At 49.9% G+C, this 23,513-nt stretch overlaps 1 protein-coding gene and 1 long non-coding RNA gene across 2 annotated transcripts; one reads left to right on the plus strand and one right to left on the minus strand.

The window, feature by feature from the left end:
* Positions 1-5,101: 5,101 nt before the first annotated feature.
* Positions 5,102-6,943, minus strand: DDX28 (DEAD-box helicase 28). The gene has a single exon (XM_004704595.2). It carries the CDS (start codon positions 6,941-6,943, stop codon positions 5,321-5,323), a length of 1,623 nt encoding a protein of 540 aa, XP_004704652.1. The 3' UTR covers positions 5,102-5,320.
* Positions 6,944-7,163: 220 nt separating this feature from the next.
* On the plus strand, positions 7,164-14,463 carry LOC123522098. The gene is made up of 3 exons (XR_006680402.1): positions 7,164-7,283; positions 7,727-7,856; positions 10,568-14,463. It is a non-coding gene; the product is annotated as an uncharacterized LOC123522098 (long non-coding RNA).
* The last annotated feature ends 9,050 nt before the right edge of the window (positions 14,464-23,513 follow it).

The following is a 23,513-nucleotide window of genomic DNA, read 5'->3' on the forward strand; positions in this document are numbered from 1 at the left end:
AAAAAAAACAAAACACCCGTCTGTAAGAGGATGATAGGAAGTGGTATGAAGGGGAAAGTTTGTCCTGGCAGGTGGGACAACATGAGACCACTCAGATTCTCGCTGGCTCCAGAGTTTCTGGTGGGATACAGATGTCTCAGCAGGACCGGGTGGGCCATCAGAGAAGGCAGCACACAATGGGCAAATAGATTATCAACTTGAAAGGGCCTGAGGACCACCTGGAAGAGTACAGGAATAGGGGTTCCAGGAAAGGTGCTCAGAGGCAAACAGCAAGCAAACTCACAGCCGTGGGTTCCATGCTGACTCACAGGGACCCTACAGGATTGGGTAGAGCTGCCCCTGTGGATTTCTGAGGCTGTAGTTGTGTATGGCAGTGGAAAGTCCTGCCTTTCTCCCGGGGAGGCTGGTGGTTTCAAACGACGAACCTTGCAGTCAGCAACCCAAGGAGTCACCATTCTACCCCCTGGGCTCAGCACTTCCTGTGATCTGGAGTCAGGTGCAGGATTGTACGTTCTAAATGGATTCAGAACGTGGGCAGTTCCATAGAATGACCAGATTATTGATCTAAATCAGGGTGTTTTAAAAGAGTGGGAGATAAAAAGCGTGACAGGCAGTTGACAGAATTGGACGCTTGGTAGAGCCCAGTGCCTGAATCACGCGAGATGGCATTTCGGTTGAGAACACAACTATTGACTGATGGATCACAACGAGTCCATCTCTCTGTGAACAGAGAGATGCTCATCTGGGACCGGATCACATTAGACACGAACTATTCGTGTGGTTGTTCCCTTTCTTTCAGTCTTGCTCTTTTCTTCTGGGTGACTATCTGTCTAAGATCGGGAGGATAAGCAAGTCCAGGGAGACAAGGACAGGATTGACGGTTGGGGGGACTGGGGGGGGCGGGAAATACATGGGAGAGGAGGAGGTGGGGGGAGGGGAGAGGTGAGCCAAGAATGACAGAGACTAGGGATAACAAGGGACCTAAAATTGATGGTGAGGAGGGCGTATCGTTCCCGGTCATGTTTGACTAATTGAAACGTACCTGAGAGGAATTACTGAGAGGTGAACGACAGGTAATCATGATGGTGGCGGAGGAAAGAAAAAATACAGGAAGGAAGAAGAAAGTAAACTATATACAGAGATATATAGTTTATATATAGATAGGTATATATGTAAATATATAGATAGGTGTATTTGACCATATATAAGGTATATTTGAACATGTATATATATATATATTTTTATTTGTAAATACAAGGAGGCAGATGGACTTTGGGCCTCTACTCAAATCTTACCTCAGTACAAGAATGGTTTGTTTTAATAATCTGGCACTGTATGATATTCACCTTTCTGACATGATAGCTGAAGACAAAATGGGTGCATAAGCAAATGTGGTGAAGAAAGGTGATGGTGCTTGGCTACTAAAAGATATAGCATCTGGGGTCTTAAACAACTGGCCACCTAGCAGGGAAGCAACAAAGCCCACATGGAAGAAGCATACCAGCCTGTATGAACATGAAGTGTCAATGAGAAAAGATATCAGAAGTTCAAAAACAAGCAACCAAATTGACATGAAAGGGCGGGGATATAGTGGAGACCCAAACCCACCTACAACATACTTGGACAGTGCCTCTCAGAAGGGCCACACGGAAGGAATGATAAATCCAGGGTACGGTAGAGCACTTACGAAACATCTAACTATACTCTGATTATTTAATATACTCTAATTATTTAATATCTACTCCCCTTATTATTGTTTTTATTCATTTCACCTCACTAATCATGCTACATTTGGATATGTCCATTTGTATATTTAAGATCACTCGGAAAATGAAAGCCAAGATAGATAACCTTTCAAAACCAGTAACAGGAGTAATGGTTCCCTGAGGGTACAGGAAGTGAGGTGGGGAGAGGGGGAGCTGATAGCATTGATGACTATATAACCCCACTTGGGGGGGGGATAAACAATAGAATTGTATGTGAATGGATATATTGGCTGGTGTAAGATGCAGTAAAATAATAAATAAATAGAAGAACAACTATTTGGAACCTCATGTGGCTGGTGGGACTGGAAAATTAAATTAGTTAACTGCTGAGGAAAACAGCTTGCGGATGAGGCTAAATAGAATTGCAGGACATAGCAATTCCACTTCTGGGGTCCTTGTTTGTGAATGTTCAGGTAGCGCTATTCAAGAGTCAACGCGTGGTAAGAACCCAGGGTCTGTCTGTGGAGGAGTGGAGGCTACGGTGCAGTGGAAGTTCTTAGTATGGCTTTTTTATCCACAATCCCTCTTTGATGTATTATAAATGGCAGCCTGTTTCCATGGTTACAATCCCATTTTGGAGGGAGTTCTGTTATGCTAATGAGCAGGAGGAAGGTGGGGTGTATTCTGAGTCTCAAATTGACTAGAGGGATGAATTAAGTGACCACCCTGTTTCTTTGGTTGTAAATGACACACAGGCCAGCTTGTGGCAGTTAATAATCTCCTGTCAACTTGAGTGAAGGGGTGGGGTATAGCCTGTCAATCAGGTCATAGCCAATATGTCTCTGTGTGGGCATGACCTTCTGTGGAGAATTCTGGGAACTCTTGTCTTCCTCCCTGGAGGCGGGACACTCTCTCTGCTTCATTCTGTTGACAAGCCATACGGAACCACGCTGATAGCAGCCAGAGCCCTGGAGCTGGCGGAGCCACTGGGAGAGCCACCCCAGTACTGAGATGCTCCACAAGACTTTTCACCCACTGGCCGGTGATCTTTCTGCTTTCAGCATCATTGCATGTGCTGCGCGAGTCTGTAGAAGAATCTATGGACTAGTATCGGACATATGAGCTACTATCAGACTTATAGGCTAATGTTGAACATAAGGACTTGATCTGGACTGGGCCGGGATGTTTCCTTAATATACACTTACTCTTGGATATCAAGCTGTCTCTTACACATATATGAATGTCTCTGGATTTGTTTCTCTAGTCAACCCAGACTCACACACAGCTCTTCCAAAGCCATTCTGTGTGCAGGACAGCCAGCTCTGAAGCGAGGGAGTGAGCTGTCAGGGCCACGGAGGACAAACCACCAGCCTAAGAGGGTCATCAGAGATGCCCATTGGCCATCCCGCCCCAGGTGGTGGTGGCAGCTGCCTGGGTTACCGGGTGAGGAGAGGGGTTGCTTTGGAGCAATTACTGTATCCTTCCTGTTTACTGATCCTGGCTTATAGTAACCGGTTAATTTTCTTAATAAACCCCTTTAATCGGAGTATTGTCTGTGAGATCCGTGTGGCCATTGCAATGACTTACAGTACCCGGCAGAAAGGTAGTGCATCAGAGAGGAATGGTTGGTGTCAGAACATGGGAAAGGGGGACTGAGGCTGGCGGTAGGGTACTCTGCTTGTGGCAGATGGCCTGGGGCTGCTGTGGACAATGACCCTCCCCACTCCAGAAGCCAGAGATCAGATGTGGCCTCGTCAGTGTTTGACTCAAAGGCACACACTATGACATACACTGGTAATTAAAATGGAATACTAGCCACCCCCAAAATAAATGAAGTTCTGATATATGCTACCATGTGGGAACCTCAAAAACATCATGCTGAACGCAATAAGCTCCAGATTCATATTGTAGGATCCATTTATTTTAAGGTTGATGCATATATCGAATACAGGTGGGTGACTGCCGGGAATCAAAGAAGAGGAGCACCTGCTTACTAGAGGACGGTTTCTGGGGGCAGGCGGCCATGAGAATATTTTGCAACTAGATGGAGGTAGTTGCCAGCACTGACTGTACAGTCATTAAATTGTTCACTTTAAAATGGTTACTTTTTTGATGTGTATTTCACCTCAACAGAAGGTGCAGACATGCTAGTTTTGCCCATATATTTCTGTGATCTTGAGCAAGTTCCTTTACCTCAGTGAGCCTAAGTCTTCATCTGGGAAGAGGGCTGAGCTCACACGTTAGTAAGAGGTGACAGCTGGGCAAACTGGTTGCCCCCAAAGCCAGGCCCATTTCTCCTCTGGACAGCCTTACTTACCCTTTTTTACAGGCTGCAAGTATTTGCACGAAGTTCTCTGGGGTGATGTGATCCTGCTGCAGTCCATGGAATGCTGCAGAGACTGGAATCTGGGGTGAGTGAGGGGCTGCTGTGCTTATCTGACCCGTTCTAGGGAATGGTTTACAGGTATGTGTTGGAGCACTACGCCAGCTGCTTGTACATGAGGCTCTGTGCTCCCGTAGACTTACCAGCACCGAGACTCAAGAGCAGTAGTTCTCAAGCTTCCTAATGCTGTGACCCTTTAATATAGTTCATGTTGTGCTGACCCCCAACCATAAATTTATTTTCGTTGGTACTTCATAACTGTAATTTTTCTGTTATGAATCGGGTGACTCCTGTGAAAAGGTCATTCAACCCCCAAAGGAGTCGAGACCCACAGGTTGAGAACCAGTGCCCTAGAGGGTCGCTATGAGAATCCCCTTGATGGCAGTGGGTTTTACAAAGCAATTTAATCCTCCTCCTCGTTCCTCAGAGATGGGACAGAAGGCAGAGCCTGGGACACACGGTGAGCCACACTGCTGCAGTGGCTGCCTTTCGTTTTCATTTTGTCCAGTGAGATCCCGCCAAGAGCGGCCAAGCTCACCTTGGACAATGTTAGTGCAGAAAACTCTCCCCACAGCTAGTCACACCTCTTCCTCCCCCTGGGCATCGTTTTTTCATTTTTAAGTTTAAGATAGAATTGACGTAAAATACTTGCCATGCTCATCATTTTGAAATGTCCACTTCCAAAAAAAGAAAAAGTCCACATTAGTGACATTAGTTCCATTCCCCAAATTTTCACCATCAGAGCGATTTCCAAATTTCATCTCTTTAAAGACAACACACAGTCTCCTACGAAAAGGATGTGACCCCCTCGCCCTCATAAAAATGAATAAAACAAACTTACTGCCATCAGGTCAGTTCTGACTCATAGTGACTCTATAGGAGAGTAGGAAAGCCTCCGCTTTCTCTCACAGAGCTGCTGGTAGTTTTGAATTGATGACTTGGTGACTAGCAGCCAATAGATAGCCCACTCTGTCACCAGGGCTTTTGATAACCACGGACAAATGTCTGTATATATATGCCTCAGGTAAAAATTTTAATGAGCACATCTTAGAAACTTAAAAAAAAAGGTGAGACCTAAATGGTTACAAAACAAAACATTAACAAAAAGAGCCATTGTGTGGGGTCTAGTTCTTTCCAAAATTCATTAAATTTCCCCCCAACCAAAATTGTTATTTTCCTGAGGACACAGAGAAAGCCCCATGTTCTGGCTCTACACTTAAGTCAGACTCCATCAGGCTTGCTGAGGTGAAGGCTCTCTTACAGAAGATTCTAGGCCTGGAAGGCTTCTCCTCCGGCGAGCAGCCAGCTCAATTTTCTGGACCAGACTCACATCCCAAGGATGCGTTACAAAGCTGATGACAGTGCCTGGCACCCTGCTCCCCACACGGCCCACCCTCCCTGCCCTGTGGATGTAGTCTTGCAGGGTGAAGGGGAAATCATAATTGACAACCAGCTCCACACGGGTGCTATCCAGGCCGCGAGAGGCTATGTCTGTGCAGAGGAGTATGTCTTGGGAGCCCTTCTGGAAGCCCTGGAAGATGCCTGCCCTCATGGCGGCTGGCATTTGTCCCTGCAGCCGTAAGTGTGGGATCTTGTGGTCATCCAGAATATATCCCAGCCAGTTCACAGTGGTGGAGCTATTACAGAACACCAGGACAGCTCCGGAAGGGCCGGCCCTAGTGGCTTTGTCATGTTGCTTGAGAATCTGCACCAATTCAGTCACCTTCTCTACTCCCTTGAGTCTCATAAATGTTTGTCTGACATGCGGCATGATGCAGTGGAGCCTGGAGCTGGTGATGGTGGTGACTGCGTTTGGCCTGGCCACTTTACTCAGCAGCTGGCCTGCCCCTTCAGGAAAAGTGGCTCCCACCAGCACCAGCTGAGCTTTGGGGTTGAAGGCATCTTTTAAGTCGGCTGGGCTTTCCGCTACGTGGCTCTTCTCCAAGATGTAGTCCACCAGTTCTAGGAAGCTTTCGTCCAGCAGGGTGTCTGCCTCATCCAGGACCAAGAAGGACAGCTGCTCCAGGCTGACCAGTCGCCCTTTCAGGGCCTTCCACAGAGCCCCTGGAGTAGCCACTAGCACCGCAGCCGGGGGCTGTTTGGACAGCTGCAGCTGGATCTTATTCATGCCGTGCCCCCCCCCTAATTCCCGCACCTGCAAGCCTAAGGAGCTGCCTAATGGCTGGGCCACGGCCTGCACCTGCTCGGCCAATTCTCGGGAAGGCACGAGGACCAGGCCCCGGGGCGCGGGGATGCGGCCCGGGTGCAGGCTGGGTTGGACCAAGAGTCGTTGGAACAGCGGAAGGAGGTAGCTGAGCGTCTTTCCACTGCCGGTTTCCGCCGCGCAAAGCACGTGGCGGCCGCGAAGGAGCGGCGGGATGGTGCTCAGCTGCACGGTCGTCGGGCTCACCACCTCGGGCGCAGCCTCCCGCAGGGCGTCCAGCACTCGGGGCTCGAGGCCCAGGTTTGCGAAAGTGTCCTGGGAGGCGCGGTTTCGCAGCGCGGGCGCCAGCGGTTGGTCGCGCTCGATGGAGAAGTGATCCCCGCGCGCGCGCCGATGCTTCCAGCCGCGGGAGGCGAGCGGCGCGCGCTCCCAACGGCCCAGCGTGAGGCGCGCCGGTTGGCTCAGCTCCGGTCGCCGAGCGGACACCAGTAACGGACCTGGCCGCGCTAGCACCGGCTGCGGACTACTCCGCCGCCCGCTCTGCCGCTGCTCCTGTCGCCGCTGTAGAGCCCGCGGGATGCGCACCACCGGCAGGGCCTCCTCGGGGCCGTGGACCCCCAGGTCCCGCCGGGGAGCCGAGAGCAGCCCGTGGGTGACTGATAGGAGTCGCACACACCGCGGCAAGCCCATCTTCTCTCGGGCGGCAAGGCGACGCACAGTGAAGACGTCACGGGCGCGCCGCCGGCTCGCGTACGGTAGCCGGCACGGCGCGCGGAGGCGCAGGCCGACCGTTAGGGGGCGTGGCTCTTCGTTGAGTCAGTTGCGTCGAGGTGTGCGCTCCAAGTCGGGCGGGCGTTGGGCAAGTGTGCGTTAGGAAGGCAGGCGTTGACCGTCTGATTGAATTGGTTGCGATCAGGCCTGTGGTTTTTGTTTTTTTTTAAAAAAAACTCTAGCTCATTGGGTCTCGGCATCACATTTATCAACGAAGCACGTGACGAATTGACTCGCCGGGCATGGTTGAACTCTCCTGGTGAGTTTCGGAGAGGAACTTTTCTCCGGAGTAGACAGTAGCGTCCCCATCCCTACCCCCTTACTGAGTGACCGGTGGTTTCATACAGCCTGTCTTGAGGCTCACCACCCACGTTGTAACCACTGCACCACCAGGGCTCCTTAGGGACGGAAGGGCTTTGCAAAAATGGGGAAGGACGTTGGTATTCCTTCATCGCCACTCCCTTTTCCTACTTGCTTCAGGGCTGTGCTGCAGTCCTGGCCATTCACGTGTGTCCCATTCTCTTGTCATTACCGGTCTCAGCCTTTATCATGATACGCCTCAACCCTTGTCCCATCTTTCTGACTTGGCTCCCTACCTCCTCCTCGCTTGTTACTGTCTATGGCCTGCCTCCTGAACTACCTTACTAAAGCATAGCCCTGGCTGTGTCACCCACTGACTCAATGGACCTCCATTGCCTGCAGATGACCTGCTAATCTTTGTCCCGAATCTCGCCCCAACGTTGGCCAATGCTGCTGCTGCCGCCTGCCCAGCATCTTACTCAAGCGATGGCTCCCATACAAGTTGGACCTGGCGCTTGTAGCCCTTCACTAGGTAATTTTTCAGCTCTCTAAACGAACCCCAGGTATGGTCATGTCAGTGCCCCCTGGCTGTGATGGAGTTCCTCCATAGCTCAGTATGACCCGGACTGTAGCTCTACTGGTCATTTGCCCCTTTTTCTCTCTTGAAAAAGACTTCATTGTGAATTAGGGGTGGGGGGAGCATACCAATAATCACCATATTTCCAGGAGCCCCGAGCTACATGCTTATCGAATGTCTGAATCGCATCTGGAGAGTACTTACTTTCCAGTTAAGAACACAACTTTCGTGGGACCTCAAGTTGCTGGTGGGACCTTGAAATTCTCAGCCAGTGTGGGAAGTAGCTTGGTGGGGGCAGGAGTTCCTCTAAAAGTTAGGCAATAGAATTTTCATTTAACACAGTTATTCTATTTTTAGGTATGGTCCCCCAAATTGTCCAGTGGGAGTTCACTCCTTGTGTATGAAGGTTCAAATGACGCCATTTGCAGGAGTCCAAAGGTGGCAATAGCCCACATGGCCAGCCACGGACTTCATTAGAAGGCTCAAGTGAATTCTCTCCATAGGGCTCTTCTGTCTGTAATCCCTTTGAGATGTCATCTACATTCTCCCAGAGATGCTTCTGGTTATTGCCTCATTTGGGAGGGAATCCTACTGCATCTTTCTTTTTTTTTATCTCCCCGCCCCGCCAACCTTCCTCTTTCCTTCTCTGCCCCTTCCATTTTCTCCTACCCAAGACCCGCACCCCCTCACCTTCAGCATCTTCACAGCCCAAGTCTTTTCTTTTGGTGTGAAAACCATTTCTCTTCCTTTATAATAATGATGTCATGAAATATTTCTGAAGTTGAATGACTTGGCGGGGCATAATGTCTCCTAATTTGGTCCATGTCATGAGGCATTTTGACAGTCTCATTGTTTCTTAGGGATACATAAAAGTCCATTGTGTGTATGTACCAGAGTTTGTTTATTCATTCTTCCACAAATAGGATTTTTCTTTCCATCTTTTTGCTATTACAGAAATTGCATTGATAAACGTAGGTGTGCATATATCTTTGTGTTTTGTTCTTGATTTCTTTGAGGTATATACCAAGTACAGAGGTTGTATGGTCACATAATATTTCTATTTGCCTTTTTTTTAGGAAGCGCCGTATTTTCCATAGTATCCGTACCATTTTGAAACCCTACCTGCAATGTATGAGCATTCCAATTTCTCCACATCCAACTTAGTATTTGCTATTTTTTGTCATTTAAAATTTTGCTAAGAGCATCGATGTGAGATGGTATCTGACCATTGGTTTTATATATATCAATTTATTATATTGAGTAATTTCTCTTCTATTCTTAATTTATTGTTTTTTAATTATTTTATTTTTTAAAATCATTTTATTGGGGGCTCGTACAATCTTACCACAATCCATAGATACATCCATTGTGTCAAGCACATATGTACATTTGTTGCCCTCATCATTCTCAAAACATTTGCCTTCTACTTGAGCCCTTAAAATCGGCTCCTCATTTTTCCCCCTCCCACCCCTCTCTCATGAACCCTTCATAGTTCATAAATTATTATTATTTTGTCATATGCTTATTGTGGGTTTTTTATTGTGGTTTTTTTAAATCAAGAATGAATGTTAAATTTTTATCATCTGCCTTTCCAACACTTTTTAACAAAGTGTTATTCAGTGTCTATGTAGTTGATTTTTTTGGTTATCATATGATTGATTTCTAATGGTATAGCATCATGATTTGAAAGATTATTTTTAGTAATTTAATTTTTTAAAATTACTGGTGCTTGCCTTATGGGTTAGCATATGATTTATTCTGAAGTATGTTACATGTGCACTGGAAAAATTATATATAATTGCTGCTGGTTGGGTGCAATGTTTTGTATATATCTAAAAGATCGAGTTGATTGTGTTGTTTAGTATTTCTGTATACTTTGTTGATTTTCCTTTTAGTTTATCTGTCTTTGCTCGAAAGCGATATATTGAAATCTAGTATTTTCTTATTATTTTGTCTTTTGGACTCTGAGTTTGATCTATGACTATTTGTCTTTTTGATTCTGTGAGTTTTATGTTGAGGCTCTTTCACTGAATGCATCACTGTTTATTATGGTTCTACCTTATTGTCAACTGTGGCTTTCATCATTATCTAATGGCCTTAGTTGTCTCTCATGATGGCTTTTTACTTTGATATATATTTTCATAAATCAATATTGATACTCGTGCTTTGACTACCATTTATTGTTGTCATTAGGTGTCGTCGAGTCAGTGCAACAGAAAGAAACACTGCCTGGTCTTTTGCCATTCTCACAGTTATTCTTATGTTTGAGCCCATTGATGTAGCCAACAACCAAACCCAACCCGCTCACCTGGAGCTGACCCTGGGATGTAAGAGGAATTCCAGAAGCCTTTGTTACATGAATTGATGGATGGAGGGATAGGAAAATGTCACAGTATCTTCTCAGTTCTGCCCTTATCTTTTTACACACACACTTTGCTCTCCTGTCCTGTGCATCAGTGAGGGAGCTGTAGGCTTTGAAGCTGCACCCAGAAGCCTTTCTTGGAGAAAGAAGGTTTTACAGGACCAAACCCCATGAGGAGATGCACTTCAAGGAACAGAGAGGTTTGGGGCCTGACCTTAGGCTAGATTTCAAATGAACAAACACTGTTATAAAAAAATTTTATTTTATTAAAAATATAATTCTATTTTTATTGTTCCTCCTACAGGGCCGGAAAACGCTGGACAAAAGGAGCAACTGAGTGCCAGGGAGGGGCTGCTCCACTCTGTCGGCTCGCCCTGCTCCAGGTCACCTTTCTCCCTGGGCCACTGAGACCTCCTCGGGGGCTCCCGGGACAAGGGGGTAGGGGGCTACTGGCTTCCTCCTGGTGGCCTTGTTGGTCAGGGAAGTCTGGGGCAGAATGCCTCACACTGGCTTCCTGTGGCAGTGGCCATGGAGCCAAGCAGCAGTCCTGTAAATCTTATTAGAAAGGCTCACCCAGGGAGCTTTGGTGGAAATTGGCCTCCTGCCAGTGGTTTCCCGGTGTGGGATTCTGGTGCTGGGGCAGCTGGATTCACTATCCGACTCCATGGAGGCTACCTGTCTTTTGGAGGCCTGGCATTTCTTAGAAGTCTGGTTGGGCCTTGGCTTTTCTCTTTCCCCCTCTGCTGGGCAGGTCACATGCAGACTCCTCAAAGGATCTGTATCTGGCAGCCAGGCAGCCTCCCTCCCCAGGGCAGCCTCCCGGGATTACTGTAACTATGGTGACAATGATGTGGTGTGTGGCCCCGGTACCTGGAATCCGCTGCTGCTGGGGAGAAAACCTGACCTGATCAGTCCCTACTTTACACAGATGGCTGCCAACACCGCCCCTCTCTCACATCTGTTTCTGGATGAAGCCCTTTTAAGGACTTGGCATTGAATACCCAATCCGGACCCATTGCCTCTCAGGGTCCCCTCCCGAAGGGATGTTGGCTGTTAGGGAGCCTCAGGGAGCCTGTGGCGGCAGCAGACTTGAAATCAAGTCTCCTCCATTCCCAGGGAGATGGTTGAACCCCTAAAGGAATGTGCTCAGTTCCCTCTGTTCCCTCTCCCCTCCACAAGGCAGGAATCATTTCTTAAGGCCTGTCCCTTCGGAGGCATGAACGGACATGGTTTTCCCATGTTGTGGGAGAAAATATATGCTAATGTAAATCTGTCAGGAACCCCTCCCGTGAAGCCCTGGTTGCTCATAGAGTTAATACTGATATTGCCCACTGAAACGTTGGGGTTCCACGAGCCACTTCATAAAAGCAGGTTATGCCCATTTCCTTTGGTAAGGCTAACAGCCTTGGAAATCCTAAGTAGCAGATCCCTGTGCAGGTCCCCATGAGTCAGACCTGATGGCACTGGGTTGGTTTTTGATTTAAGAATTGCTGCTCCCTTGGCAGTTCTGCTTGGACCCCATGCATAATGACGGAACACCAGCCTCCAGAGACTTTCGTCTCCTTGAGAGAAAGGCAAAGGTTCAGCATGACCTGGACGTTCCAGGCAGGGGTGACTGGAGGAGGCGCCGCACCTCAGCCCCACTGCCTGGGACGTGGTGTCCACAGGTCCCCAGTCTTTCCTAGGGTGACACCTCACTGTCAACAGTGAGTAGGTTCACTAGGGGCCCCTGAAGGGATCTCAGACCCTCAGGACCACTTCTGGGGAGTTTCTGAATAGGAGTAGGCAAGCCCAATAGGGGTGGTTGTCACTCAGGTGGGCTGTCTGTACTCATACCTCATGTACAGGTGCCGGGCATGGGTCCACTTAGTCTTTTGCCTTTCCAGAATTCAGAGGTCATATTGATATTCACAGAAAACCCAGGTAGGACATTCTCTACGAACCAACCAAAGGATCTGGTATCTCAAAAGGAAATGGTAGGGAAGTTTCGCTGTCACTACCATGGACACAGAGAAGCTCTCTCAGGAGGGGAGGGAACAGAGAGGCACCCTGGGTGGTCCTCAAACCTGGCCCTCTGCACCCTTGTCCTTATCAAGTAGCCACTCCCTGTGGCGCTTAGCTGAGGGACTGCCTGTGGCGCTTAGCCGAGGGGCTTCCTGTGGCACTTAGCTGAGGGGCTGGCCCAGGAGGGCAAGAAAAACCCAGACTCTGAGATGGCCTGAGCTAAGGAGGGAAATGGCACTGACCCCCAATGTTCAGCAGTTGGAGAGGCATTTGGGTGTGTGTGTGAGAGAGAGAGAGAGCTTCCTGTTGGGACTTCAGATTTATGGCTGATAGATGTGAGGCCCAGCTGATGACATTTAAGGGGACGCTGAGAGGGCAGGATGAGTGTTGTGAATGAATTCACAGAGTGGCTCATTTGAACAGGACATTCAGTACAAATCAGCTGGCAACCTTAGTCCCCACCTGCCTCGAAAAGACAAACAGTAGCACCCCCGCCCCTGCCCCGGTCACCCCGGTCACCAGGAAAGGATGAGATGGGAGTTGGAGCTGGACATCGGCCCAGGCAAGGAAATGGGCAGCTGTGATGAGCACTACTGAGACAGGAAGACGGGGACCACCGTGTTCCCAGCCTGCTCTCAGGTCCTCACGATGGGACTCCACTGGAGGCAGCCTTTGGCTCAGTGTGGCCAAGGACTTCCTGGTCCTGTGCGCTGTCTGTAGACCAAATTGTGGTCTCTGGAGAGCCCTTTGTGCTGGGCTCACCCAGTGATGGGGGGCATATGCTGACTGGGGCTGGAGCAGAGAGCCTGTGCCCAGGATGCCGAGGCCGCTTGCATTATTTGAGAGATTGGCCTAGCCTGGCTGAGAACCACAACAATTTCTCTCTACTGCCCAAGTCCCTTGAATTAATGTGGAGGCCATTACGATGGGGTCGTCAGGTGTAATTAGAACAGTCTGCTTGTGGGGGCTGGTAGGAAGTGGTATGATGGGGAAGGTTTGTCCTGGCCTGTGGGAGCATCTCTCTGACCTGGTCGGATACGGCTATCTCACCAGAACCTGGGTGTGATGTCAGCGAAGGCAGCACACAATGGGCAAATAGATTATCAACTTGAAAGGGCCTGAGGACCACCTGGGAGAGTACAGGAATAGGGGTTCCAGGAAAGGTGCTCAGAGGCAAACAGCAAGCAAACTCACAGCCGTGGGTTTCATGCTGACTCACAGGGACCCTACAGGATCGGGTAGAGCTGCCCCTGTGGATTTCTGAGGCTGTAGTTGTGTATGGCAGTGGAAAGTCCTGCCTTTCTCTCAGGGAGGCTGGTGGTTTCAAACGACGAACCCTGCAGTCAGCAACCCAAGGAGTCACCATTCTACCCCCTGGGCTCAGCACTTCCTGTGATCTGGAGTCAGGTGCAGGATTATACGTTACAAAGGGATTCAGAGCTTGGGCAGTTTTGTGGCAGTGCTTGTTGCATCGAATGACCAAGCGATTGGTCTCACTCGAGATGTTCTAGAGAGTCAGAGATGAATGCCAGGCAGCAGATGGACAGGCTTGTGTCAGGAGCCCAGAGCTGCAGGCATGGCCGTTGAGGAGGGTTGACATTCTGGTGTCAAATGCATACGCTATTGTGGAAAACAGCATGGGGAGGGGCTTTCCTGCTTCACAGGTCCCCCTATTATCGCCCTTTCTGTAGTGCAGGGGACCCAGACTTTATTGTTTAATAATCCTGGTGTGCTGCCTCCGCAAACCAACCAACCAACCAGGCTCTTGAGAGGACATTACAATTCCACCTCTAGGTGTATCCCTAAAATTGACAACCGGGGGTCAAACATGTGAATGTTCAGGTAGTGCTATTCAAGAGTCAGTGAACCCAGGGTCTCTGTGGAGGAATGGAGGCTACCGTGCGGTGGAAGTTCTTAGTATGGCTTTTTCATTCACAGTCCATCTTTGATGTATTCTAAATGACAGCCTCTATGCCCAGGGTTACAATCCCACTGTGGAGGGAGTTCTCTTATGCTAATGAGCAGGAGGAAGGTGGGGTGTATTCTGAGTCTCAAATTGACTAGAGGGATGAACCAAGTCACCACCCTGAGCATCCTTCATGGTGAGTGACACACAGGCTAGCTTGTGGCAGTTACATAATCTCCTGTCAACTTGAGTGAAGGGGTAGGGTCTAGCCTGTCAATCAGGTCATAGCCAATGAGGCCTGTGTGTGGGCATAACCTTCTGTGGAGGATTCTGGGAACTATTGTCTTCCTCTCTGGAGGCGGGGCACACACCCTCTCTCTTCATCCTGTTGACAAGCCACATGGAGCCATGTTGATGGCAGCCAGAGCCCTGGAGCCGGAGGAGCCACGGAGAGCCTCACCAGTGCTGAGATGCTTCCACAAGACTTCTCACCCACCAGCCTGTGATCTTCCTGCTTTCGGCATCATTGCATGTGCTGCGTGAATTTGTAGAAGAATTTATGGACCTAGTACCGGACATATGGGCTACTATCAGACTTAATGGGCTTATGTTGAACTTAAGGACTTGATCTGGACTGGGCCGGGATGTTTCCTTAATATACACTTACTCTTGGAAATCAAAGTCTCTCTTAAACACATGAATGTCTCTGGTTTTGTTTCTAGTCAACCCAGACACACACAGCTCCTTCAAAGCCATTCTGTGTGCAGGACAGCCAACTCCGAAGCCAGCCTAAGAGGAGCCGGCAGGTATCAGGTGTCAATGAACAAAAAATATTGTGAATGAGGGGGAGTGCAGAGTAGAGACCCAAAGCCCATCTGTAGCCAACTGGACATCGCCTTACAAAAGGGTCTCGGGGAGGAGAGGAGCCAGTCAGGGTACAGTATAGCAATGATGAGACATACAACTTTCCTCTAGTTCTTTAATGCTTCCTGCCCGCCACTATCATGATCCCAATTCTACCTTACGAATCCTATTAGACCTGAGAATGTACACTGGTACAGATAGAATGTTCACTGGTACAGTTAAGAACTGGAAACACAGGGAATCCAGGACAGATAACCCCTCAGGACTAATGAGAGTAGCAATACCAGGAGGGGATGGGGAAGGTGGGGGAGAAAGGGGGAACCAATCACAGTGATCTACATAAACCCCCCTGCCTAGGGGACTGACAACAGAAAAGTGGGTGAAGGGAGACATCGGACAGTGGAAGACATGAAAAAATATAAATTGTGAGATCTGTGTGGCCACTGCAATGAGTTACAGAACCCGGCAGAAAGGTAGCGCGTCAGAGGAATGGTTGGGACGGAAAAGGACAGGCTGGCGGCAGGTCTGAACTCCGCTTGTGGCAGATGGCCTGGGGCTGCAGTGGACAATGAGCCTACCCCCTCCTGAAGCCAGAGATCAGATGTGGCCTCTGCAGAGTTTGACTCAGAGGCACAAACTGTGCCATAAAATGGAGTATTTCGGTAGGAAAGAGGGAACCGATTACATGGAACTGTGTGTGACCTCCTCCCTGGGGGACAGACAACCGAAAAGTGGATGAAGGGAGACGTCGGACAGGGCAAGATATGACAAAATACCCATTTATAAACTATCAAGGGCTCATGAGGGAGGGGGGAGCGGGGAGGGAGGGGAAAAATGAGGACCTAATGTCGGGGGTTTAAATGGAGAGAAAATGTTTTGAGAAACGATATACAAATGCGCTTTACACAATTGATGTGTGTATGGATTGGGATAACAGTTGTATGAGCCCCTAATAAAATGTTAAAAAAGAAAAAAAAGAGAAAAGGTTGGAGAGAACCTTCTGGCAAAAAAAAAATGGAGTATTTCTCAGCCACGAAAAGGATGTTCTGACACATGCCCCAAAGTGGACGAACCTGGAAAATCGAACTAGCACGCCACAAAGGTTACTCTGTCGTGTTTCTGTTTAAATAAGATACTCAAAATAGGTCGAGTCGTAGATGGAATACAGGTGGTGGTTGCCAAGAATCAAAGGGGAGAGGGGGAGCCTCCGTCTGCTTACAGGAGAGGAGCGAGCGTTTGGGGAGAGGTGATAAAAACATTGCGGAACCATAGAGGTGGGAGTTGCACCACTCTTGACTGGTCAGTGACTGAATGGTTCACTTTAAAATGGTTAGTTCCGTGTTATGTCAGTATCACCCCCACTGAAGGTGCCCACTGCTGGGCTCAGGGCATTTCTGTGATCTTGAGCAAGTTCCTTTACTTCCATGAGCCCGAGGTCTTCATCTGGGGAAGAAGAGGACTAAGCTCAGACATGCTGGTCAAGGTTGGCAGCCAGGCAAACCGGTTGCCCCCAGAGCCGGGCTCATTCCTCCTCAGGGCAGCCTTGCTTACCCTTTTTCACAGGCTGCAGGTATTTACTCCTCATCTGGGGTGCTGTGATCCTGCTGCAGTTCAGGGAATGCTGCAGAGACTGGAATCGGATGAGTGGGTGCTGGGCTAATCTGACCGCTTTAGGGAGCAGTCACAGGCAGGTGTTGGAGCGCTGACCGTGCTGCCGCTTCTCCACGTCACTGAGGAGAATGGCCTTGATGGACGTGGGTCTCACAAACCCTTTAATCCTCCTCCTCCTCCTCAGCGAGAGACGGGACGGGAGGCAGAGCCTGGGACGCACAGCGAGCCACACTGCTGCGTGCACTGCCTTTCATTTTCTGCCCAGACAGATCCCGCCAAGAGTGGGATGTTGGTGCAGAAAACTCTCCCCAAGGCTAGTCGCCCCCCCACCCCACCCCAGGAGCATGGTGTTGCTTTCCTTTTTGGAAGCTTTTAAGGTAGCATTGACACAAACCAACCATTTTCACCATTTTGAAATGACCATTTCAGTGACATTAGTTCCCTTCTCAGGTCACCATCAGCACTCTTTCCAAGGACTTTCTGCCCTCGAAAGAGAAAACGCAGTCCCACTTCTCCCAGCCCCTGGTCAGACAACCAAACTTACTGCCCTGAAGTCAATTCTGACTCAGAAGGAATTTACGGGACAGAATAGAAACGCCCCTCTGGGTACCCAAGACTGTAAATATTTACTGGCGGGAAAGCCTTGTCTTTCTCCCTTGGGGCACCTGGTGGCTTCAAAATGCTGACTCTTGCTCGCAGCCCATGTGTAGCCCACTCCACCACCCGGGCACCTCCCAAAGGCAAACTCATTGCCAGAGTCCATTCTGACTCACAGGGACCCTACAGACGGGTGGAACTGTCTCTGTGAGTTTGAGATGAGCGATGATAATAGGAATCCTAGCCATTCTGGTGGGGCAGCTGGTGGCTCTGCACTGCTCCGAACCTTCCAGTGGTAGAAGCCTTTCATTATCCCACCTCGGCTTCTTATAAACGTCTGTCTCTACTGGCCTCTTCTTGTCATTTTTATGAGTACACCTTGGGAGCCCCCCTCCCCCCCCAAAGACCTACATGGTTACAAATGAAAACAACTCAAAGAGCCCTTGTCTTCTATGCAGTGTGGGGTCCGATTCTTCCCAAAGTTCCCTAAATTCTGCCCCAATGGTTATTGGCTCCGGAGAGATGTTATTCCTCATGACATCATGTAATCACAACAGGAAACAAAGCCAAATTCGACTTTATTCTTCACCTGTCATGTGAGAGACGGCAGACAGGGAAGCCTTTGGCTTAGGCATTGATCACACTGAAGCCAGCTTGCATCAGGCTTGCTGGGGAGAAGGCGTGCTCCTGGAAGACATCCACTCTGGCCAGCTGCCAGCTCAACTTTCTGGACCGGGCTCACATTCCCACGGATGTGGGACAAGGGGCCCCCCCCACCACTAGCTGAGCTGGCGAGGGTTGAAGGCATCTTTTAAGGTGGCTGGGCTTTCCGCGAGGTGGCTCTTCTCCAAATGTAGTCCACCAGTTCCAGGAAGCTCTCGTCCAAGACCCAGAAGGACAGCTGCTCCAGGCTGACCAGTCGCCCTTTCAGGGCCTTCCACAGAGCCCCTGGAGTGGACACTAACACTGCAGCGGGGGGGCTGTTTGGACAGCTGCAGCTGGATCTTATTTATGCCATCCCGCCCCCCGCGCGCTCCACCTAATTCCCGCACCTGCAGGCCCAAGGAGCTGCACCTGCTGGGCCGGGGAGGCAGGAGGACAGGCTTCGGGAGCGGGCACGTGGCTGGGCCACGCCAATAGCGGAGGGAGGTGGCCGCGGAGCACATCCACTACTGGTTTCCACCGCGCCATGAACGTGGCGGCCGCGAAGCCGCGGCGAGACGGTGCCCAGCCGTGGGTGGAAGACCTTCGTTCGGGCACAGCCTCCTGCCGCGCGCCCAGCACCCTGGGCTCGAGGCCCGGGCTAGCGGAACTGCCCTGGGAGGAGCGGTTTGCGGCGCGCGGGCGCCTGCAGTGAGCGCGCTCCCAGGAGCGGTCCGCTCTCCCAACGGCCCAGCGCGGGGCGCGCGACTGGCCGCGCTCGGTTGGCGGTTCGCACACCAGTAACGGACCGGCTCGCGCAGCGCCTGGACTCAGCCGGCCGCTCGGCCGCTGCTCCTGTCACCGCGGTAGGGCCAGGGGGCTGCGCACCACCTGCAGGACCACCAGGGTCCCATGGGGTGCCAAGTGCCACCATGCCAGGGCCCTCTTCAGTGTGTCCTGTATGCTGGCCTTCACGGTGAGGCTGGGGACGCTGGCGGTGAGGAGACACGATCCTTGGGGAGTTCAGGTGCGAAGAGGTGTGTTAAGCGGAACTCAAGGTACGGGGCCCAGAGCTGTCCTTAGAGTTTTGGATCGATCTCCTGTTACTGAAAGGTTTCTGTACAGCTTGGTGGCCACTGGTGGACAAGTTGATTTTGACCGAAAGGAGTTGGTCCAAAGGATAACTACAGTGACCCGTGCCCTAAGGTCAGAATTCAGGTCTCCATGTTCCCAAGCTGAAGAACTTGCTTGGATGTCTGACCTGGCAGGTTTCATCCATTTCTATGTCCTCCTGTCTTTTAGCTAGAAAAAAAAAAGCATTTGCGGCATCCAGTCAGCATGGCCATATTGAAGGCATTGTCAGAGAAGGAGAAGACAAAGGTATGTATTTTCACTCCTGTTTTGTCCTAGGATTTGGGGCAGGGTGGTGGCTTAGGGGCACTTTCTCCTGGTCATTGTGTCCTTACAGTATGGTGACCACCAACTCATAAAGAGAGGGTGGTACCTATTGAGCTTATCTCTGCCCACTGCCCCAGCTTTCTTCCCACCGCTCTATGGGAGGCTACTGAAGGCACCAGAAAATAGCTGTTTCCCGCCTGACCTCCGTTCCTACAGATGTACATGTACGGAGCTTTACAGGTAGATTAAGCTTACTTTAAAAATTAAAAATAAGTTTGTAAGTTTGAGGGGGGGCAGTGTCTCAGCTTGCAGCATTTTAACTCCGCCCAGCCATAGGCATCTAAGTTGCCCCTTTGTCTTTTTATTTTTTTCAGCTTGAAGGCTCATCTTAAAAATGGCTGGCATAGAATCTATTGTATAGATTGGTGGAGAGGTGGGGTCTCTTCTGAGGCCCGCAACACCACAGTTCTTCCCATGGCTTCTGCCTCTGCTGGCAAAATGACCTCCTCATCACTCCCTCGAACTATTTTGATCAACTGCCTTGATGTAGTATTAAATTTAAAAATTGGCGCCGGGGAGGTGGGGGGCCGGCCCCCACCCGCTGCTACTCCTACGAATTCAGTAATACTACTTCTGGGTTCAGTAATGCACAATTGTACGGTTGAGATATATAAGTATTATATTAGAGTCATTGAGAACATGAGAGATATTACAATAATACAGTCAGACACGTTACATGGCAACATTGCTCACCTCAGCCCAGCTTAGTGGTCCACGTGGAGAGCGGGGGAAGGGAAGGAGGGAAAGGGAACAAGGGAGAGGGGGAAGAGTCAGGGAGGTCAGAGTCCGAGAGGTCCGAGTCCGAGAGCTCTATATTGCTGACTCGTGCCTATATAACTTTTGGGGGCATGCCAGCCCACTATTACAGGTAGAGACATACGTCATAGGGAGGGGTTACACTGTAGGGTACCCAGTAATCAGAGGGTGGTCTAGGGGGGTGGTCTCTGGGTCTCCATAGGAACCATTATCAGTAGGGTGCAAACCCCTCCTACAGGAGCTTGCCTACTGGTCTTAGGCTCCAGAGAGAGGTAACCCATTGTCTCTAGCAGCAGGGAGTAGGGCTAGTGCAGCCTGGCAACTGATCGCCTTCAGGGGAGGGAATGCCTGCGCATCTGACCAACCCCCACACCTTGACTTCTGTTCTCTTAGTTTGTGGCTGCCTGCAGGAGAGGCACGGGGACTGGTACCAACAACTTAACCCAATCCAGACCCATCGAGCTGGTTCTGGTATGTAATAGGTAGTCAATAAATATTTGTTAAATAAATGAATGGATGGGTGGAAGGATGGATAGGTATAGCAATATATTGTCAGTTCCACCTTTCTTCTCCTTACACACACACACACACACACAGCTCTCCTTTTCTTAATGGGTCAGTCTGTGTCCTGTTCTTCTTTGCACAGGCATCAGTGAGGGAGGCACTCACACAGTTAAAAGGTTTTCCCAAAGCCCTTTCTTGGAGGAAGAAGGTCTTACAGGACCAGCCCCCTAGGAGGAGATGTATGTCAAGTTATATCTCAGAGAAGCTAGATTTCCAATTAAAAAAAAACAAAACTTCAGAAAACTATTCTGGAAAACCACTTCACTTTTTCAATTGTTCTGAGCACAGGGCAAGAGAAGTGCTGGCATAATGGAAAGGAGTCCCTGCGCGTTGGAAAGGGGCTGCTCAGCCTTGCAGGCACACCCGGCTTCCGGTCACTTTCCTCCTTGGGTCTCCTGAGACCCCATGAGAGGCTCGTTGGGGGAGCTAGAGCTTGCTTCTTTCTGGTGGCAGCCTGTTTTAAGAAGTCCAGCCCCGTCTACTTTCTGCTGGTGGCACAGGCAGTGATTCAGGGCTGGAGTTGGCCCTGCTAAGCCACTCTGTACCGTCCCTGTCCCTGTGCACCTGTCTCCATGGCCAGGCAAGAACGTTCAGCTTCTTTCTTCTGCTGGAAAGTGGATCTAGAGGAAGCCAACCCAGGAGATCCCGGTATCTTCCAGGCAGCATCAGCCCTGGCATGTTCAAAGCAGCCCCTCATTCCAGAACTCAGCTTCTGAGGTACCTTGCCAAAGGCCAAGGTGGGATGGCAGGGGGCTTCTGGCTGGGGAAGGCTCAGGCTCAGTGGCTCAAGTTTGCCTCCTGTTGCAGCAATGTTAAGTCAGCGAGCTTTTGTGAAGTCCAGAATTCCTGCCACTGGGCTGAAAGTGTTGAATTTTGGGACTGAGGCAGCCAAATTCTTTGTCTGACTCTCTTATAGGTAGATATCTCTTGGGAGCCCAGCATTTCTAAGCAGCCTGACTAGGGGTTTACTCCGCAGCTCTTTCCTTTGTTGAGCTGGACACAGGAGAATCAGCATAGCACCTGTAGCTACCAGCCTGGAAACACGTCTCCCCATGACAGCCTACCTGGGTGGCTGTACCTAAGGTGAAAATGATGTGATATGCGTCCCAGCGGTTGGGAGGTACCTGGGAGTCACTGTTGCTGGGGAGAATACCCGAACCGATCAGTTGTCCCTACTTTACACAGATGGCTGCCAAGACCTCCCCTCTCTCAAATCTGTTTCTGGATGAAGCCCTTTTAAGGACTTGGCATTGAATACCCAGTCCGGGCCCATCGCCTCTCAGGGTCCCCTCCTGAAGGGATGTTGGCTGTCAGGGAACCTCAGGGAGCCTGTGGCGGCAGCAGACTTGAAATCGAGTCGTCTCCATTCCCAGGGAGATAGTCGAACCCCCCCAAAAGACTGTGCTCAGCTCCCTCAATCTCTCCCTTCCACAAGGCAGGAATCATTTCTTAAGGCCTGTCCCTTCAGAGGCATGAATGGACATGGTTTCCATGTTGTGGGAGAAAATGTATGCTGATGTAAATCTGTCAGGATCCCTCCCATGGAGCCCTGGTCGCTCAGTGGCTCCCTGCTGGGCTGCGCACTCCAAGGTTGGTGGTTCAAGCCTGCTAGCCACACCTAGGAGAAAGATGTGCCCACCAGCTTTCTGTAAAGCTTGAGAGCTTGGAAACCCTATGGGGAAACTATACTTTGTCATACAGGATCACTATGAGTCAGACTAGACGGCACAGAGTTGGTCTGCATTTGAAGAGTCTTTCCCACCTTGGTCATGAACTCTGTGTCCTATGAATGAACGCTAGCCTTCAGATGGTTTCATCTGCATTAGAAAGCGGCAAGGGGACAGTGTGACCAGGAGGCTCGGAGCATGAACAGCATCCTCGCATCAGCCCCACTTTCTATAGCACTGTGCCCACAGGTGTCCAGTCTTAGTATCACTTCATCTCCTCAAGACAATTCCTTAATGTCATCCAAGGGCTATTATGCACACATACTCCTGACTGCTCAATGGGTTTGTTTACTTTCTAATCCAGACAAGATCCCCACATAGCTTATTGTCTCTCAGTCTGTTGGCTCTCTTCTTCCTCCTCTTGGCTTTTTTTCTTTTTCCAGTCTTGATCCTATTCCCATTCTGTAGTCCCGACTGCACCGGTGATGTATGAATCTGCCACCAATCGTGTCTCTTATGACAGGTTCCCTTGTCCCAAGCCCCTACTTAAGCCTTCAATTCTCTGCAAGCCCTTGGAGGCTGTTACGACTTCTTGCTAACAGTCTCCTTCAACCAGGTGATGAGCCTGTGCCTTGATCCTGTGTTGTTGTTTTTCCTGTTTGGCTTAACAGATGTTCTCTTTAAGTGATATTTGAGACGTGGGGTCTCTTTTGTAGCCTACAACACCACCACCCTCAACTCTTCAAATGATTTGTCTCTGCTGAAATGTTACCGCCTCGTCTTCTCGATTGTAGCGCCTCTCATCACCTTGTTAACCCGCTGGGTTTTTGGTTATGGCCCTCGTCACTACCCCCTTGTCCCTGTTCCTTCCCTGAGTGTGTGGGTGCCTGAAGGGGCTCTGTGGTACCCTTGGTGGTTACACATTGAACTACTAACCACGTGGCCAGCAGTTTGAAATCACCAATGGCTCAGCAGGAGGAAAGATAGGGGGTTCTCAACTCCCATTAAGTTACAGTCTCTGAAACTCACAGAGACAGTTCTACCTTGTCCTGTAGGGCCACCATGACTTGCCAGCAATTCTCTGGCAGTGAATTTCTTTTTGATGTTTTTTTTTTTCTTTTTAAATTATTTTATTGGGAGCTTGTACAATTCATATCACAAACCATACATAGATCCATTGT

This window comes from Echinops telfairi, unplaced genomic scaffold (assembly GCF_000313985.2).
Source record: "Echinops telfairi isolate 266 unplaced genomic scaffold, ASM31398v2 ScPeMD7_2291;HRSCAF=2852, whole genome shotgun sequence".
Classification (NCBI taxonomy): Eukaryota; Metazoa; Chordata; class Mammalia; order Afrosoricida; family Tenrecidae; genus Echinops; species Echinops telfairi.